Source organism: Chrysochloris asiatica, unplaced genomic scaffold (genome assembly GCF_000296735.1).
Source record: "Chrysochloris asiatica unplaced genomic scaffold, ChrAsi1.0 scaffold00032, whole genome shotgun sequence".
NCBI lineage: Eukaryota > Metazoa > Chordata > Mammalia > Afrosoricida > Chrysochloridae > Chrysochloris > Chrysochloris asiatica.
In genome coordinates, this window is record NW_006408550.1 from 24,457,021 (window position 1) to 24,478,353 (window position 21,333).

The 21,333-nt window shown below is 40.5% G+C and overlaps 1 protein-coding gene across 1 annotated transcript in view; it reads right to left on the minus strand.

The window, feature by feature from the left end:
• The window catches only part of GRM8 (glutamate receptor, metabotropic 8), a 1,194,828-nt gene that overhangs the window by 447,546 nt on the left and 725,949 nt on the right, over positions 1-21,333 (minus strand). Inside the window, exons 10-11 of the mRNA XM_006859342.1 lie at positions 9,589-9,613; positions 6,106-6,298 (exon numbers count right to left, since the gene is read on the minus strand). Of these exons, the coding sequence (XP_006859404.1) occupies positions 6,106-6,298; positions 9,589-9,613 (218 nt within the window). The remainder of the gene's footprint in view (positions 1-6,105; positions 6,299-9,588; positions 9,614-21,333) is intronic.

Here is a 21,333-nt window from a genome sequence, read left to right on the forward strand (position 1 = left end):
TCTTTAGAAGGTCATTCCATCTTTTAATCATGTCAGCTGCTTCAGGATGATGGGAAACATGATGTTGTTGTTGTTGTTGTGATGTGCCGTGGAGTCAGTTCCGACTCACAGCTACCCTGTGCAGGGTTTCCGAGGCTGTAAATCTTTACGGGAGCAGAAAGCCTCATCTTTCTCCCACAGAACGTCTGGTAGTTTCAAACTGCTGACCGTGAGGTTAGCAGCCTGATTCGTAACCACTATGCTACCAGAGCTCCTTGGGAAACAAAGGACCCAAAGACCCTAAGACCAACAAGAGAGAAGAGCATGAGTGGAAAGTGGGACCATAACCAGAAAAGTAGCAACATCAGAGATGGAGGCAGAGATGACGGCCTGGAGAGATAGAGCAGCAGAAGACTGTAGACTCATGGAAAGAGAAGAGCTGTGTGTTGGCAGCCAGGAGGCTGGCTTGCAGAATGGGCTCTTTGGTTGTTGAAACTATTATATATTCCTGTGGTTTTTTGTGTGTGTACATGAAAAGGAAAAAAAAAAAAAAAACAACACAGGGAATATAAGCAAATATTGTTAACTGATGATGCATGGAGGTGATTGTAATCATTTCAGTGAAACAAAATAAAATAGGTTGAGTGCAAAACCAATGTTCCCCCATGTAAACTATCATTTAATTCACAATAAAAGCTTTAAAAAAAAAAATGGACTGTGCAAAATAAAAACAAGACTTAAAGATTTGTAAAATTCTGTTGTACAAACTAAGAATGTGTATCCTAGAGAATGCTCACCATGTTTGTGGCTAAACAAACTTTTCTTGTAGAGATTAAGTCTGAGCATCATGGATCTAACCAACTACTACAGCAGAACACTCATCAGTTTAGTCTAAAAGGGACAGAGAAAGAAGAAAAGGAGAGAACTCTGCCTGCCTTTTGGAATTCAACAGGCGGGAAACAATTGAAAGGAGCTATATCTGTTATCCTTCAAGAAAAGAAAAAAAAACATCCCTGGAGTGGCTGGGACATCAGCAGAACTTCTGGGAGTAGCACAGGAAGCTGAATAGCTTAGCTCTCAAAGGATGGGGCCATGGCCTCCTGAATCTCAGAAGATAGGTCCACAGGTTCTTAGGTTTCAAAGAGTCTGACCTTCACCAACTCATTGCTGAACTGTGGGGCTGCCATTAAGGTGTGTCAAAGGGATGGAGCTGCACGGGGGGTGGAATGCTATGCTCCCTGTAGCCAATGATGAAAGCAGAGGAACAGAGTTGCTATACACAAAATTCAGATGATCTAGGCCTCTTGGAACCAAGAGATTGAGATCACGATCCAATTGGACTAGGAAATGAGGCCACCCAGTTTAGGGAACAAAGTTGCCAACTTAATGGGTCTGGAAAGTGGAGCTGAAGCTCAAGACCAGGAGCCTGCACCCAAAATCCAGAGAGCAAGGCCAATGCTGAGACTCTGGAGGGCAGGGCCACTGCCAAAATGGTTTCAGAGAACAGTTGCAAGCAGAGGCTGGGCTGAGGAGCCAATAGCTAGTGGGAGGCCCCTCCGAGGGCATGGATGAGAAGAGATTATCTTGATAAGAAAACTAATCTGAATTGTTACCTGCTGTTTTCTTAATAGCAGAGTCCTGGTGTGGCTCTGGGTTAATGTGCCAGACTGCAAGGCTGTTTGAACTGCAAGATCCACCGTTCAAGCTCACCAGCATCTCCTCGGAAACCCTATACATGGTCTCTATGGGTTGGAACCGACTCAACGGCACTTAACAACAACAACAAATTTTCTTAATAAACTCCATAATTGTGAATATTGTCTACGGGTTGGTGCGGTCATTGCAACAAATTATCAAAAACAGCAGAGGAATAAAGAGTTCCATAGGAAAGATGGACACTTGGTTTACTTTTAAGCCTTGAGAGCTAATGCAAATTGTTCTGCTGGGTTTTAGATTTTCATGAAGCCTGTTATTCTTTCTTTCCCTACAAAGTCCCCCATATTTAAAGGAAATATTTACCTTGTGCCTGATCTACCATTGCATTCCAGAAGCAGGTAACTTGTTTCACAAGTTCACAATCGAAGAGGAATTTTATCTTAAGACAGAATTTGGACTTGGAATTGACTTAAGACTTTTATGATGGAATGAATGTGATCTGCAAGTGGCAAGCACATAAATTTGGGGCGGGGGGGGAGGGTACCAAGTGGTGGAACTGATAAAATACAAATTGAAATCTTCCAAAAAACTGAAGAATCTCTGGAGATGTTCACTCATATATGCCAAAAATTTGGAAGACCACTACCAGGTCACCAATTGGAAAAGATATATATTTGTGCCTATTCCAAAGAGTGACCCAACGCAACGTGGATAATTGAACAATATCATTAATATCACATGCAAGTAAAATTTTGTTGAAGATAATTCAAAAATAGCTACAATGGTACATTGACAGAAAACTGTCAGAAATTCAAGTCAGATTCAGAAGTGGACATGGAAGGATACTCATCATTGCTTATATCAGATGGATCTTGGCTGAGAGCAAAGAATACCCAAAAGATGTTTATTTGTGCTTTATTGACTATGCAAAGGCTTTTGACCCTGGAGATCATGACAAACTATGAATAATATTCAGAAGAAATGGGCATTCCAGGAGAAGAATGAAAATCCTATGGAGTAGGTCTACTCTGCAGACATGGGTCACTGTGAGTCACAACTAACTGTAACAGAAATAAAAGCAGTAATGACAATAAATAGGTCAATAAAAAATATTTTAAACTTGATGAGCATTCTGAAAATTCCTAAAAAGGAAAAGATTATGTATCCCAGAATATGTTTATGCCCATGTCTCTTACCTTCTGTCATCAATATTAGAACACAGCCAAGACTTGAGCCATAAACAAAATAAATCCCCTAGGAGCTCAAAGAGTGCTTCTTTTTGATTTATACACTGAGATTCATTTACTTTACCTGATGTTCCTTTGGAAGATACTAACTTTTGTATCAGACACAGTTCTATTATGTTTGAATGAGTTCCCATTGTTTTCAAGAGAACAAATCTATAAGACCTCTAAGACTTCACAGCTTATCTGACTCTGCCTACTGCTCTATGCTTATCTCAGACTGCTCTCCACTTCAGCAGCACTTATCACTAATACCATTAATTAAGGGAAATTCTCCTGTTATAGATTTCAGTATTGCATTAGGCAGACCTGCTGCATGAGACCACTTTAAAGTGTTCAAGAGTAAAGATGTCAGTTTGAGGACTAAGGTGCACCTGATTCTAGCCATGGTATTTTCAATAGACTTATATGCATGTGAAAGTTGGACGATGAATAAGGAAGGCAGTAGAAAAATATTAAAAGTGCCATGGACTGTCAGAAGAACAAACAAATCTATGTTGGAGGAAGTACAGCCAGAATGCTCCTTAGAAGTCAGGATCGCAAGACTTTATTTCTCATGCTTTGTACATTATGCTTCATAAAGTGGAGGGTCCACGAAAAAGAGGACGATTTCCAACAAAATGGATTGGCACACTGGCAGTAACCATGGGTTTAAGTTTAGAAGCAATCGTGAGGATGGTGCAGGACCAAGCAGTGTTTAGTTTTGTCATGTGTAGGGTCACTATGAGTCATAACCAACCCAATGGTACCTAATAATGGACCTCAGTCCAGTATACCTCTCTTTTCAATATTTATCACAGATTACTATATTGATCAGTCATTGGCTGATATGTGGGAAATGGAGCTCTTTCTCCTTTGCAAATAATAATAATAATGATTTTAAATATTTTGTAATAAAGTGAGCCAAGACATATTAAAGCACTATGTGAAGATAACATACCATGTGCTTATATGACTAATAGCTAAACTCCCCAAGAAACTCTAAATTCCATGAGTGTTTTATCTGTTTTCACAACTAATGTACAGATAGCACCCAATCAATGTTTAACAAATATTCAATAACTATCCAGCTGATTAAACTAACAAAATGTTGTACTTGCTTATTTGTGCATAACAGATTGAAAGAAGCAAATGTTGTAAGCAATTCACCCTAAAGACAGACCACACAACAGTCATCCAAAAGCAAACTTAGAGCCCACAGCCATCACACTGATTTTGACTGCTAGACTGGACACATATGGGGCCCGGCTCTCAGTGCTGACTGTTCTGACGGGGAGTATAATAGAGGGCCCTAGATAAAGTGGGAGAAATCTATGGAACAAAACTCAAAATCATCAAAACTACAAGGCTGTCTGGTCTGACAGAGACTGGTGGAACCCCTGACACGATGGTCCTTAATCATCCTTCAGGTCTGGAACTGAACTCACCAAGATGGCTCAACCTTCAGCCAAACAATAGGCAAGACTATAAGGGGAACACTTCCATCAGGAGGAATGCATTCCTTACAACAATCAACACTATAGGTCAAATGGTCAGCATTTGTCCAGGGATACAGCTCCAAAGGTAGGAAAGAACAGGAAAGAAAAACCAGCGGAAATGGGAAACACAGAAAGGAAGTGGCCAAAGAGCTTTCCCATCGTGGGCGCAGTCAATGTCACGAAACAAAACATGTATGAATTGTTGGATGGAAAACCAATTTGCTTTGCAAAGTTTCACTCCAATCACAATAAACTCTTAAAAATAAAAACAAGAAATTAAGGCATTCTTTAAGAGCATCGTTATTATTAATGTGTGTTATAGTAAGTGAAGTTATCAATGAAGGGCTAGGTTTTGATCTGTGTCTAAGAAAAAGGAGAAATTAGTAATTCACCTTTAAGATGATGTCATCCAGAGTTGCTTTGCAAGACTTTTCCCCATCTTCTAGATGCGACCTGTAGTTACTGATAAAATGCACTGCTCTGCACTCATCTTTGCATCCCCTAATAATATTGGATAAATGAAGTGTTCCCAAACCTCACATTAGGGTAAATCACCTTATATTGTATCACTCCTCTTTTGTTCAATTTGATAACTGCATTAAAATGATTTTCCAAGTCCCTTTAGTGTTTAACAAAAAGATTGTTATGTAATGATTTACAAAACTTCTGCTATAAAAGAATGCAAACCAAATTTTGTCTCATGTTGCCTGAACAAAGCAAAAGAAGTCAGCCATTTGTACTTGAATTCTAAATTGAAGATGACCTTGTGCTTTTTTGAGAAAGGTTGGCAGCTGAGATCACTGGAGTGTATTGTGATGGACAGGCAGCTGTTCCATGTGCCTAGGAGGCATGTCCATACTGTGCACTACAGCCAAACCCGAAGGATTAGACAGCTCAGAGCATTCTATCATTTTATTTGAAAATAATGGCCAAAGTCATGGGCAGCAGCCATTACAACTTTCAAGAGAGAATAGCAGCACGCATTAATTCCATCACTTCAGACAGGTGGTCTAGAGCGAGTCTCAACCAAATCCTAGCAATCCAGCATATTCTGTACCAGTTTCTTGTGACACTCACAAAAGCCACATTTCTGCTTCCTAGAAACCCCTACCTGCATCACATTGCATAGTTAGTTCTTTCTTAAAAGATGTAGTTCCTTCTTCAAATTGACTAAACCACTGAGAGAAATGTAACAAGAGAGAAAACCTCAGGAATTTAGCTGGATACTCTTACTCGGTAAATATACATCAAATCTCCAAATCATCCACTCTTCTAGCCTATTTCTTGATTAGGAAGCTTGAAATCAAGCTTTTCTGAACTTAAGAAGAGGGGGTGGGGTAGTGAAGAAGCTTGAAATCAGTTTCCAAACACAATGTCCAATCCTTTCTCTATTAATAGCATGAACAAAGCATTTTCAAAGAACCCTAAACCGTAGTCACTGATGCCATATGAGCCTTTTAAGTGACTCCTGAAATATTTAAGCTGAACATTTTGATTGATAGAGACTTATTTTTAACTTCTGTTTCTTTCAGGCACAGATTAATGATAGCACCAATATATATACATAGACATACTTGCAATTTAAAAGCAGGTGGAAAAACTCACACTTTCTGATTTAAAAGAGGAACTGCTTCTAATCCTGTGTTCTCCACTCTGCCTGTGTGTCTTCTACATACAGGGGATAAAACATACCCTGTTGTCATTTCTAAAGTATTGACAGACACACACAAAAATTGGTCGTCACTTACCATTAAAATTGACAGCCCGAATATAGCCAAGTAACTCTTTGCCATCGATGATGCCCATCCGTGGACACAGACCAATGTAGCCAGGACAGAGATCCTTGTGCAGACTGTGTAGGGCATAGGCCATGGAGTATACAGCATCAATCACAAACTGGACCTTCCCTTCCTGTTCGTACGATGAATCCCGCGCAATGCGCTCCAGACCTACAAAACAGAAAGGCGAACCATCGATCTGCTTCTTGAGATTCCAGTAAGAGATGGCATCGAGGCTAAGATTTCCATGACCGGAGGTATATGTAAAGAGACCAAACTATTTGATTTTACTTTTGATTACTTTACACCAAGACTTACTGAGTCAGGTTTCTACACTGGGCATTGGATTTTCCAATTGAAAAGAACAGAAAAGATGTCATTAGCAACCAAAAGATATAAAGTAAATAAGAGGTGTTTTCATGATCTTTATTTTCACTTTGAGTCCTGTAATAGTGTGTTTTCTAGTACCTACAAAACATCTCAGTAGTGGCTTGATCTTTTAAGCAAATGGTGTGCAGCCCCAAGCGTTTCATTGACTTCTGCTCTAGGTGCTCTGTGTTCATTTCATTTCTTTTCTTTTTTTAAATCTCTATCTGTTCTTTTTTGAATGTTCTCTATCTGAGAGTCATTTTTCTAAATGCGCTATGACACTATTTCTTTAAAAGACCTTGATTATCTTTAGGAAAATCCTCCCATTTATTTTTATCTTGAATTCAATTTTCTATTTTAATTTACTATTAAAAACTACAAGTCTTTCAAACTTAATGACATTCTGAATCATCGTATTTGCACATTGGGCATATTTTGGGCTGAAAATCAACACTGGCTTAGTGTTTATCATTTACTTTGTACAAGATGCAAAGGATTCAAAATAGAAAATAAAATAGGATTTAATTTTAAAAATCCAAAATGCAGGTTATACATCAGAAATCACCTGTAATCCAAAATTCTCATTTTGAATATAAGAAAAGTCAAGGATCATGAAGGCTAAAGAAAGGCACATGAATGAGCACAAAGGGTTGATTTGAGAAGAATGCCCAGACCTCAAACTCCAAGTCCAACAGAGGGTCACTCCCAGACATATTGTGTTCTGGAGTTACGGAACCAGCAGAGATCTCCTAGCACCTCCACATTTTTGTTAGGTGTTATCAAGTCCGTTTTGATGACAGTGACCACATGGAAGAGACAGGTGATGGTGGTGGTGTGCCATGGAGTGTAACACTGTAAGGGTTTCCAAGGTTGTAAATCTTTACAGAAGCAGAAAACTTCATCTTTCTCCCATGGAGCAACTGGTAGATTCAAACAGCTGGCCTTGTGGTCATCAGCTCAGCTCATAATCCACTGCGGTACCAGAATCAAAGTGCTCAATAGGGGCTTCTACACTGCTTTTTTATTTTTTAAATTGTAATAGCTTGCTCACATTTTCTGATTTCATTTTCTGCTCCTGGGTTTTTTGTTTTGTTTTGTTTTTTAATGTTTTATTGTGAATTATGTGATAGTTTACATGGGAAAACATTAGCTTTACATTCATCCTATTGTACATCATTTCATTGCCATGGTTACAATCCCCTCCATACATCATCAACCAACCAAAGGGCATACCCTACAAGCCTGCCCCCTTGGTCGTCAGCACACAGTCCCTCTCCCTATCTGGGTCTAAAGTCCCCAGCTGCTCCATCTCTCCACGTTGTCATCTCTGCCTCCATCTCTGGCATCACTGCTTCTCTGGGTAGGGTCCTGCACTCTGCTCTTCTCCCTTGATAATCCTAGGGACCTCGGCTCCTAGACTGCAACGTCTAACACTCCCCTCCTTTTGCTACAAAACGTCCACCTTTACATTTCCAACCCTAACAATCAGTCCTGATAGCAATTATTCACTATTGTATCACAAGAGACCTAACCACATTTCCTTTCATCAGCCCCGCTCAGACAGATTGAATACTACTCATCTACACGTCATTCTTTAAAGGAGCAGATCACCAGATCTTTCTAGTTGTGGAGATTTAGGATGAGTTGGGACTGCCAATTTGTTAGCAACCAAGACATTAACCATTGTATGACCGGGTTTAGTCATTTGTTTTTGTTGTTGTTAAGTACCGTGGATTCGGTTCTGACTCATAGTGACCCTGCACAGGGTTTCCGAGGCTGTAAATCTTTACAGGAGCAGAAAGCCTCATCTTTCTCCCATAGAACTGCTGGTATTTTAGAACTGCCGACCTTGAGGTTAGCAGCCTGATTCGTAACCACTGCACTACCAGATCTCCTTAGAGAATTGATGCTTTTGAGTTATGGTGTTAAAGGAGAATATTGAAAGTGTCATGGGCTGCCAAAAGAACCCACAGATAAAATATATGTTTGGAAGAAGTGCAGCAAGAGTGCTCCTTGGAGGCCAGGATTATCTCTCATAATTCGGACATATTGTCAGGAGGGACGAGTCCCTGGAGAAGGATATCATGTTTGGTAAGTTGGAGGGTCAGAGAAAAAGAGGAAGACCTCCAGAGAGATGGATTGGCAAAATGGCAGCATCAATGGGCTCAAGCATGGTAACAATTGTGAGTTTGGCCGAGGATATGGCAGTGTTTCATTCTGCTGTGCGTAAGGTCGCTATGAGTCGGTACTGACTCGATGGCACCTAACAACAACCACCCGGGTTAATCACCACTAACAGTACACATTCAATAATACTTGAAGTGACCATTGTTGTTATTAAATGTCATCGAGTCCATAGCGACCCTTTTAGTGTTTCCAAGGTAGATGTTCAGTTAATAACCTTTAATAATAAACAGTCTTTCAATTCAATAACTATCCGTTCTGTTTACACTTGTTGTTGTCACGTGCCATCGAGTCAGGTCTGATTCACAGCAACCCTGTATAGGATTTCTAAGGTTGTCAATCTTTATTAGAGCAGAAAGCCTCATCTTTCTCCCACAGAGTGGCTGGTGAGCTTGACTGTCAACCTTCTGATTAAGCAAACCAGTGCTTATTCTACAGTAACATCAGCAATTCTTGTTGACACTTACATAAATCAAAAGCATTGAAATCAAATGTTTTGTAAGTCCTTAGGTCTTTATAACTGATGTTAATAAAATTCTAATAAAACCAGTACCTTTCTTCTAGACAAATGAGATGGCCCATTTGTTCATTTGTAATCATCCAATCATTTGGATTCCTGGTGTGGCACTGTAGGATAAGCACTGGATTGTGAACCACAAGGTCAGTGGTTTGGTGGTTCAAACACACCAACTGCTCCTTGGAAACCCTACACAGGGTCACTCTGAGTTGGAATCAACTTTACGGTAACAACAAAACTCATTTAGTGATTTTCTCTGTTCTCAATCACTGGGACTCGGCTGTTTTGGAAGCCACTGATGTTCTATTTCTGTAGTGGTTGATGTGGCTGAATGCTGACCCTCCCTTTGCAAGCTGCCTTTTCTGATTTTTTGATGGCTTCACTTTCCTTTCTCCAAGACTCTGTCTTCTTTTTTCTTCATCTCAGAGTCCACTCATTTTAAAATCTTTCATTATTGTCTATCTCTATGGTCTAGAAATCAGAATCCAAAATTCAGGTGATATGGGTCAAAATACTATATTAATATATATTGATCAAGGTTACCCATTTTGGAAATTTCATATTCTATGCCCTTCCCATCACTTACTTAACTGCCAGTCTCAATGTTTTGTCAGATCTCTCCCTCCACGTTCAACTCAATGCATCTAAAACCAGGCTATGAGTGTTCAGAGCTACATCATGATGGTCCTAAAGACTTCTAGTCAAGGTTTCACAAGCTGGGGGGTTTAAACTGCCAACCTGTAGTTAGCCGTCCAGTGCTTTTCCTATAGTGCCGCACAAGAACTGTAAATGTTACAGCCTTAGAAACCCTATGGGGCAGTTCTACTCTCTCCTATTAGTTCACTGTGTGTCAGAATCAACTAGACAGCAATAAGTTTGGGTTTGAGTGGTTGTTGTTGTTGTTAAGTGCCGTCGAGATGGTTCCGACCCATAGCGACCCTGTACAGGGTTTCCGAGGCTGTAAATCTTTATGCGAGCAGAAAGCCTCATCTTTCTCCTGTGGAGCGGCTGGTAGCTTCGAACTGCTGACCTTAAGGTTCGCAGCCCAATTCATAACCACTACGCTACCAGTGAGCAAGCAGCACTAATTGCCATTGAGTGGATTTCAGTCCATGGCAACCCCACTGATGTCAGGTTAGAATGGCTCCCGAGGGTTTTCAAGGGCTGATTTTTCAGAAGTAGATGACAAGGCCTTCCTTCTGACTTAAAGTAGCCACGCATAGTAACCATCTGCCTCAAGCAGGATGCAGGAAAATGAAGATGGTAGCCTAGAAAAAGAGGCAAACAGCCATGAAATTTAGTGACATAAGACTTTTTAAAACACCCACTTCTAGTGTAAGTCCCTACAGAGACATCATGTGTATCCTTTATTTTGCATCACTGAACTCGTAACTGAAATGAGATCTATGAGGTCCAGAGAAATCGTCCTGATGCCTGGTTCTTTTCCTCAGTACAGATAGATGCCTCAGTGTCGCTCCAGACTCATGAATCTCCAGATCAGGGAGCATGAAGAATCTGTCATTTGTCATTCCAAGTCTCCCCAGATAGTTCAGAGCTGTGGGACCAGCTTTTGGAGGCATTCTTTTACAGTCACTCAGTTCTTAAAAACATTAGGATAGTGATAAAGGGATTGAGTCATAGTCTAAAGAGTGGAAATAATACTAAGTTGCTTGACTGTCTTAAGAATATCGGTTTCCCTTTGGTCGGTTGATGATGCATGGAGGGGATTTGGAACCATGGCAATGAAACGCTACACGATAGAATGAAAGTAAAACTAAAGTTCTCTCTTGTAAACTATCATATAATTCACAATAAAACATTTTTTAAAAAAGAATATTGGTTTCCCTTGCCTACTATTGTAAATTAGACACTTGAGTGGGATAGAAAGGAATGTCAGGAAACAGGATTACTGAAAGCTTGTAAGCCTGTCTGCAGCCTATAACTGATTAGAATACCTAAATGGGGTTCTACAACTTGCCCAGTGAAACAGGCCTCTTGTGGAGCCTTTGTAGAGTACAGGACCGTAGGTGGAATCCTGAGTCCCATCCAGAACCTTCTGAGGTGGGACATTCCCACTGGAAAAGACAAGCAGACCAGCCTGGAACAGCTACAGTGACAGAAGATGCATCTTCAAAGAAAGATCATAAAGAAAAACCCAAAGCAAAATGTCATTATGACTGGCTACTAAAAGAATAAGCAACCTGTTCACCAGGAAGCAATCAAGGCAAATAATCAAGTTCCTTCAGGACAACCCACCCTCGAAGACTGAAATTCAAAGGGAACACATAAGCAGGCATGTAAGCTTGCCGTTGAGCACGTTGGTCTACTGGTAAGTGGAAGAGGGAGAAAGGCAGCAATAAAGATATGGGCTGAGTTCAACCACAGTCCATTGACTCCCGTTAACCAGGAGATGAGACAGAGAAGAGGAAGGTCTGTTGGTTCAATATGTGGTGAGATCTGGGGACATCTGAGCCCATGGACAAGGACATAGCCCCTAGGGCTATAGCTGAGAGTGACGTATCCAACCGATACAAAGTAAGGGGAGACACACAAGAACACCCAAACTTGCAGATAGTATCCATTTGACATAGGCTCAATGGTTTGATAATCAGAATTAGACTATAGGAAGATAAAAAATTAAAATTAAAATTTTGATAAAGGAAACGAGGGCAAATTTCTACAATTTGTTGAACTTGACTTACACTCATGGAGGTAGTTACTCTAAATACCATCAGAGAGGGAAGGAGTCTTCACATCAAGTATCAATGCTATCCCGTCTGTATACAGGGTAGATAGGGACGGGCAACATAGACACTGGTTACTTAAGGTGGGGGTGGGGGGGTGATAAAGGCACAAAGTGATTGGCTTACAAGGTTTCAAGAGTTTAGTTTAAGAGTGTGTGGGGGAAGATAGAGTCCCCACTGAATAGTTTTCATCTCGTCTAGATGGGTCTGGTAAAAAGAGATGGGGATAAGATTCTTATAATTCAATAGTGAGTAATTGTTATCATTACTAATTGTGACTGTCACAATTATAAAGGTAGAAGTTTTGTAACAAAAACAGTGAAGTAGTTAATTAAGGGAGAAGAACACAAGCGGAATGCGAGACCTTATCCAAAGAAGCAGCAACACCAAAGATGGAGACAGAGATGGGGACATGGAGAGAGGGAGCAGCTGAGGACTCTAGACTCATAGAGAGGGACTAAGAGCTGCTAGGAGGCAGACTTGCAGAATGTGCCCTTTGGTGGTTTAAATTATTATACAAGCCTGAGTATTTTTTAAAAAAGAACTATAATCATTGTAATGAAATAAGATGTACGATTTGCTGATTATAAAACCGATCATCTGCCTGTAAACTTTCACTCAACTCACAATTTGTTGTTGTCAGATGCCATCGAGTTGGAACCGACTCATAGCGACCCCATGCACAGCAGAACGAAACAATGTCCGTTCCTGGGCCAACCTCACTACCGCTGCCACACTTGATGCCATCAGTGATGCCACCTGGCCAATCCATCTCGTTAGGGGTCTTCTTCTTTTTCTCTGACCCTCCACCTTACCCAGCATGACATCCTTTTCCAGTGACTGTTTCCTCAGACAGTATGTCCAAAGTATGACAGACGAAGCTTAGCCATCCTGACCTCCAAGGAGCATTCTGGCTGCGCTTCTTCCAAAACAGATCTATTGGTTCTTTAGGCAGTCCATGGCACTTTCAGTATTCTCCTCCAACACCACAACTCAAAGACATCAATTCTTCTACGATCTTCCTTATTCACTGTCCAGCTTTCACATCCATATGAGGCTATTGAAAATACCATGGCCTGGGTCAGGCGCACCTTAGTCCTCAAGCTGACATCTTTGCTCTTCAATACTTTAAAAAGTTCCTGTGCAGCAGATTTGCCCAATGCAATACGTCGTCTGATCTCTTGACTGCTGCTTCTGCGAGTGTCGATAGTTGATCCAAGAAGAATGAAGTCCTTGACAACTTCAATCTTTTCTCCATTGATAAGAACGTTGTTTATTGGTCCAGTGGTGAGGATTTTTGTTTTCTTGACATTGAGATGTAATCCATATCGAACGCTGTGCTCTTTGATCTTCATAAGTAAATGTTTCAAGTCCTCTTCACTTTCAGCAAGCAAGGTTGTATCATCTGCATATTGCAGGTTGTTAATGAGTCTTCCTCCAATCCTGATGCCACGTTTTTCTTCATAGAACCCAGCTTCTCGTATTATTTGCTCAGCATACAGGTTGAATAAGTATGGCGAAAGAATACAACCCTGTCTCACACCTTTCCCAATTTTAAAACATTCAGTGTTCCCACGTTCTGTTCGAACAACTGCTTCTTGGTCTAGGTACAGATTTCTCAGAAGTAAAATTAAGTGTTCTGGAATACTCATACTTCACAATGTTGTCCATAGCTTGTCATGATCCACACAATCGAAAGCCTTTGCGTAGTCAGCAAAGCACAGGTAAACATCCTTCTGGTATTCTCTGCTTTCAGCCAAGATCCATCGGATATCAGCAATGATATCTCTTGTTCCACGGCCTCTTCTGAATCCAGCTTGAACCTCTGGAAGTTCTCTGTCAATGTATGATTGTAGCCGTTTCTGTATTACCTTTAGCAAAATTTTACTCACTTGAGATATCAAAGAGATTGTCCCATGATTTCCGCATTCTGTTGGGTCACCTCTCTTTGGAATGGGCATAAATATTGATCTCTTCTAATCAGTCGGCCAGATAGTTGTCTTCCAAATTTCTTGGCAGAGATGAGTGAGTGTTTCTTGTGCCACCTCACTTTCTTGAAAGATTTCAATTGTGATTTCAACTCACAATAAAAACTTTAAAAATATATATTGGAGTAGATTTAATGTTTACAGAAACATATACCATTGAAGTATCTAAAAGGAAATCATTGTTTCATAGCTTATGCAACAAGGAAACAAAATCACAACTTATCAAATCTTTCCCTTTTCCTCATCAGGTAGAGTCTGTTGTTGTGAAGTGTCCTCCAGTAGGTTCTGATGCAAAACGACCCTGTATAGGGTTTCCAAGGAGCAGCTGGTGAGTTTGAACCACCAACCTTGTTGTTCAAACTGACCTTGCAATCCAGTGTTCATCCTACAGCACCACACCAGGACTCAGATACAGAATCTAAGGGCATGCGATTCCCAGCAGCTATCAGTTTCAAGGTTTCAAGGGAAGCCTAGAGCTGATTGATTGAGAAAGGGATTGGCTAAAAGGCATGAAATGAATTGCAAAACAGGGGAGCAAAAGCACAAAATCCAATGTTTCCTTTTGGAAGGCAAGAAGATAAAAAGGAGCAGAGAAGGAAAGGAAAATAACAGGACAGAGGGGGATGGGGCAACACAGAGAAAGACTAGAGGCCCAGGCACAAAAATATGGGGTTTGAAGAACAAGGGACACGAAACGTTCCAGGGGTAGTTTTTTTTACTGCTTGTAAGTCTCTCTGCTACAGATACACATACACATCTTCTGTGGATAATAGTGTTTATTTATCTGATTTTGCTTTTTACTAGTAGATTTTAAAGAAAAGCATGGATTTCTATGTTCCATTAATGCAAAATCATCAATGCAAGATCTGGGAGGAAAACAGCAGACATGGAATTGGCAGAAATATGCCTAAACCAATTGATTCAAAGCAAACAATAATCAGGAGAACATGAAAGAATTTGTAAAACTTCCAAAATCCATGGCACACATTTAAGATCTAGAAATGAATGGGTTATTTAATATCATTGCAACACCCTATCAATCTCTGAAGAGATTCCTAAATTTATTTCAGATAGCTGAAATAAACTTATGTACAGTACTTGCTATACATAAAGCATAACTTGTAATAGACATGTCCTATAGTTGAATGGGAGTCCTGGTGTGGCGCTGTAGCATAAGCACTGGACTGCTAACCACTAGGTCAGTGGTTCGAATCTACCAGTCACTCCTTGGAAACCTTATATAGGACCACTATGAGTTGTAATTGATTCAATGGCACTTAACAACAGCAATAACAGAAATGAATAAGAGGAACCCTAGTGGCACAGTGGTTAATTGCTTATAACTTACCAAAAGGTGGGAGGTTCAAACCCACTAGCTGCTTTACAGGAAACGAAGTGGCAGTCAGCTTCCATACGGATTACAGCATTAGAAATGTATGGGGCAGTTTGACTCCGACCTATAGGTTCAAAACTCATCAAAATTGACTCGATGACAGTCGGTAGGTTTGTTTCTTACATAACTGGATAGATATGTATTTTCCCAGCTTTTCATACGAATGTACAGTTTCAACTTCATGTAAAACTGATTCACATGGACTTTTCATGTTTAATGCTATCTTATTAATAGGGAGTCCTGGTGTGGCGCTTTGGGGTAATGCGTCAGACTGCAAAGTTGTTTGAACTGCAAGGTCGGTGGTTCAAGCTCACCAGCTGCTCCTTGGAAACCATATACAGTGTCGCTATGTGTCGGAATCAACTCGACAACACTTAACAGCAACAACAATTAATAGGGAATATTTCAATTTTTACAAACCCAAGTATTTATATCCTCAACTAATTATAAACTCCAGTTAGTTCAAACAAACGCTTTTGTTTTCTTTTTAAAGTAAAAGTTTAGGAAATTCTCCCAAGGAGTTGTCCCATGAGAATTGACCGGCATGCTCATTCTTTCTCCACAGTGTAAGTTCATGATGACAAACTGCAAGGTTGAACCCTGTTACCTTTCTGAAATTAGAAAAGAAAATTTGATTTCTTCTCAGGCTGTTTAGACAATGTATCTTTCTGTTTCCTGACAATTCCACTTTATAGTGACACTTAAGCTTCCATAGCAGCTAGAGATTGCTCCTCACTTCCTATATCTGATTTTCTCATTCATCTAAAACAGGAGTTGAGGAAGCTGACAGGGACTCATCACCTAAATTAGTTGTAAGATTTCATTAGGCTACAGTTTCTAAAGGTGCCCTGCTAGCGTAGTGGTTATGTGTCGGGCTGCTAACTGCAAGGTAAGCAGTTCTCAGCTGCCAACCGCTCCCCTGGGAGAAAGATGAGGCTTTCTGCTCTTATAAAGATGTACTGCCTTGGAAATCCGAAAGTGGGTCGCTATGAGTCGGAACCGACTCAGTGGCACACCACCACCGCTGCCACCAAAGTTTCCAAAGTCTGTGCTAATGCATTACTATAAATTGCTAAGTAGTGTTAATAGTTACATGTCAGCCATCCATTTAAATATCACTGATTGTAACACTGCAACACGTTTTAGTGCACAGCTTAAAATTAACAACATATAACAAAGTATCTATATGGTGGGAGAGGAAGTCAGCCTCATTAATTTCATTGCAAGATTGTTTTAGGTTTTTATTTGTGAAATCTAAGACTTCTGACTGTTTCTGAAAAACGAAGTAAAGTCCTGTTGGCTCAAGCAACACCATGTGTACCATATGTGCCACATCAACTTCATACATCACAGGGTACATTGCATCCCTGGTGGTAGAAATGGTTAATGCACTTGGCTGCCAATGGAAAGGTTGAAGGTCTGAGTCCACCCAGAGACACCCCAGAAGAAAAGCCTGGTGATGTAGTTCCATTGATACGCATGGGTCACCATGATTCAGAATCGACTACATGGCAACAGGAACATAAGAAGCCAAGTCAGCTCAAGTTGGCAAAGAGTTTTGTATGTTACAATGTGAGTTTCTAAGACGATCCTGCCATGATAGCCTTGTAATCTAGTGCTCTATAACAGAAACACCACAAGTGGATGGCTTTTAACAACCAGGAATAAGTTCTGTCACAGTTTAGGAGGCTGAAAGTCCAAATTCAGAGTGCCGGCACTTGGGAAAGACTTTCTCTTTGTCAGCTCTGGAGAAAGCTCTTTGTCTTCTTTCAGTATCTGAATCCCCAGTATTCCTTGGAGATCTCCATACACCTTGGCATCCGTCTTCCCCTAGATGTTGGAGCTTCACAGTGCACTCCAATCCTGGTTCTTCTATTTTAGTGCCAGTTGGATCCTCTTTCTCTGATCAAATCTCTCTCCTTTTATTTCTTATAAAATGAAAGGTATTTCATGCCACACTCTTGGATTGTTGTTATTGTTAAGTGCTATCAAGTCAGTTCCAAGTCAGAGCAACCCTGGTTTGCGGCTGGTGAGTTTATAGCTAAGGCACCTCACATCACACCAAATCACACCATGGGGGCAGCTGCAGCTCAACTGCCAATCACTGAGACTATTGGTCCAGTCAAGATGACACAAGGTCTTAACCATCACACATGCATTCAAATTCTTTGACAGATTATTAATGTTGAGATTTACTTTCTAAGAATTTCTCCTTTCTCAGGATATAGTTTTGTTTTCTAAGTTGAGATGTTACAGGGTTGTTTTCCTCTTCTTGAAATTGTGCGTATAAAACTCCTAATGCTGATATCATGGCGATCCAATAAACAGCGGGGCAATCTGGTGCAAAATAACTGTGATTCTTTCCGTCATTTTATTCCTGGGAATCCAAACATTCAGTTGGTTGAATTTTTTATGTACCATCTCAGCAAGCAAGATGAATAATCCCACACTCTAAATTTGTACGTTGAAAACGATTTCTTTTTTAGTTCCTTTCTGACTTTTTCTTAAGCACTCAGCCACTACTTTAAATAATTAAATTGACGTTTCTGTGGAGACGATGGTAAGAGAGGAAAAGAGAAGTTTGTGAACCTGCTCCGATGAATACACACATGTCTATAGGACCAAATGCAAAAGTCACTGTGAGTTCAAAGAGTCCCCTAAGCCTCGCTGTGTGATTAACCAGATGTAAGACACTAATAGTCCCTTTGTGCTTTTCCCAACATTCCACAAAGATGTTGCCACTCTATAACCCAGTGGTGGTGGTCGTTATGTGCCATTGAGTCAGTCCCGACTCATAGAGACCCTGAATAGCGTTTCCGAGGCTGTAAATCTCTTCAGGAGCAGAAAGCTTCACCTTTCTCCTATGGAACCACTAGTAGTTTTGAACTGCTGAATGTTAGATCAGCAGCCCGACTCATAACCACTACGCTACCAGAGCTCCTTACTATATAGTGTGGTGGCCTTTAAATCAATGAGCACCTTGGCAAGAACCTCACCGTGAAATACACCAGAAAGTAATCACTGTCCATCTGGCAAACAGAGTCAGTTTCTCAAGAATTAAACAGATTTGATTTCATCTGAAGGATGCAATAGAATCAGAAAAAGGGCAAGTGAGTAAAAGTGTGTTATATTGACCTATAAACTTTCTCTGATAAAATAATACCCACAATCACCAGAGAATGCCACACCTAAGGTTCTGCTGTTTGCACCAGGCCTTTGTCAAGGGCATGTAGAAACAGATGCATTGGACAAATGAATTAATTTCATCCTTGTTGTTGTTGCTAAGTGCCTTCAAGTCAGTTTGACTCATATACATGGGTAAGTGTCACTGAGTCAGTTCCAACTCATAGCAACCCTGCAAAGGGTTTCTAAGGAGCGGCTGATGGGTTTGAACCATCAACCTTGTGGTTCAAATCGACCTCGTGGTCTAGCACTCATTCTACAGCACCACACCAGGTGTCACGCTTTATAGGGTTTCCGAGGAGCAGCTCATGGGCTTGAACCACTAGCATTGCAGTTAGGTTGGGGTTAGCAGCCCCACGCTGATCCTACCTCATCTACTTATCAAAGACCAAAAGAATTAGAAGATAAAGGCCCTTGGTTGAAAATTTCCTGCTTTTCATCATCTTCTGTAATTTAAATGTAGAACCAAGTCCTGGTGTGGTCTATAGGATAAGCACTAGACTACTATTAGGTCGGTGGTTCAAACCTACCAGCTCTCCTAGGAAACCCTATAGAGGGTCGCTAAGAGTCAGAAATAACTAAAAACAGAAGGATCCTCTGGATCTCAGGACACAGCAAGAAATACTTGTCAATCAACCACTGAAAGAGGCTGCTGCTGGTGGTGATGTGCCATGCAGTTGGTTCCAAATCATAGTGACTCTCTCTACAGGATTTCTGAGGCTATAAATCTTTATGGGATCAGAAAGCCTTATCTTTCTCCTGTAGAACAGCTGGTAGTTTTGAACTGCTGACCCTGAGGTTAGCAGCCCAATTCATAACCACTATGCTACCAGAGCTCCTTATGAGTGGCTGGAGCATGGACCACTCCACAATCACTTCCTCTCATTTCCTTGGTGCCTGATTGCTGGTTCCAACCCATAATAACCCTGTATAGGGTTTCCTAGGAGCAGCTGGTGAACTTGAACTGCTGACCTTGCTGTTCAAACCAACTTTGCACCAGGTATTTCTTATGCAATACCTTTTTTGTTGTTAAGTTCTGTCACTGTCGAGTGGGTTCCAACTCATAGAGACACTGTGTAGGGTTTCTGAGGAGCAGCTGGTAGGTTTGAATCACTGATCGTGCAATTAGCAGTTTAGTGTATATCCTACAGCTCTACATCCGGACTCCAGGCAATACCCTGGAGTTTCTAAAACACTCAAAAACCTAAGGTAAGTGGCAAATAAGATCAATAGAAAGCCTTCAGGCAAAACAATCAGTTGAAAAGAAAAAAGTTCAGAAGAGGAAGTTATTTCATGGCTAGATCCCTAAGTCCCTAAACAAAGAAACGGCTGTGTGATTACATTCAACCAATTCCATTTTTTCCCTGACATCATTGTCTTAGATCACACATATGAGAGACATATTTTGATTCAAAATAGTGTCTAAAATTATTGGTGCAGAGCAGACATACTTTCATAACTTTTGTGTCTCTAAAGCATATTGAGAATCCTGGTGTGGTTCTGTAGGATACGCACTGGACTGCTAACCGTAAAGTAGACAGTTTAAACCCACCAGCTGCTCCTTGGAAACCCTATTCAGGGTCAATATGAGTCAGAACCAACTCGATGGCACTTAACAAGAATAACATGAAAGCATACGAAGGACTCCTGGTAAAACACTAGTTAAGTGCTTTGCTGCTAACCTAAAGGTTGGTGGTTCTAACTCACCCAGAGACTCCAAGGGAGAAAGATCTGGTGATCTGCACCTATAAAGATTGGTGGTGGTGGTGGTGGTGGTGGTGGTGTGCCATTGACTCGGTTCTGATTCATAGTGACCCTGTGTAGGGTTTCCAAGGCTATAAATATTTCTGAGAGCAAAAACTCTCATCTTTCTCCTTGGGAGCAACTGCTAATCTTATAGTTACCACCCAACTCATATTACAGCCAAGAAAACCACATGGGACAAGTCTGCTCTTTCATTACAATCCTCGCTCAGGTCAGAACCAATTCAATGGTCTCCAGGAATAACAACAAAGCATATCAAAAGACAACTACCTGCCATAGTCGAAATCCAACTTCCCAGCCCACAACTCTTAAGGCAGTTTATGTTCTTCAAATATATATAGACATTGCATACCTTAACTCAGTTTACACTTTGCCTTTCAAAGGTCTCTCTTTATTAATAACAAAAGCAGACATAGGACACTGTAGACTTTTAGTATGAAAACTAAGAAGAAACTGACAAGAAATAGGACAAAAAACATGAACACAGCACAAAAACGCATTCAGAACAAAGGAACAAACAGCACTACCAAACAATTATATAATGGCAGCAATTAATTCATACCTATCGATAATTACATTGAATGTCAATAGATTGAATGCACCAGTGAAGAGACAGTGGCAGACTGGATAAGAAAACAAGACCCTTCAATATGCTGCCTGCAAGAGATATAACTTACACACAAAGACAAAAACAGACTAAAAGTTAAAGAATGGAAAAAAATATACCAAGCTTACTGCAACACTAAATAAGCAGGAATGGCAATTCTAATCGCAGATAAAGTAAACTTTAAGACAATAACCAGCATAAGAGATAAAGAAGGACACTATCTCATGATCAAAGGGTCAATTGAGCAAGATGACATAACCATAATAAATATCTACACTCCGAATGAAAAACCACCAAGATCTATGAAGCAAACCTTACTAGAATTGAAGAAAGAAATAGATAAACCTACAATTACAGAGAATATCAGAAGGGTGTTTACCTGTGCTTTATTGACTACACAAAGGCTTTCGATTGTGTGGATCATGACAAGCTATGGACAACATTGAGAA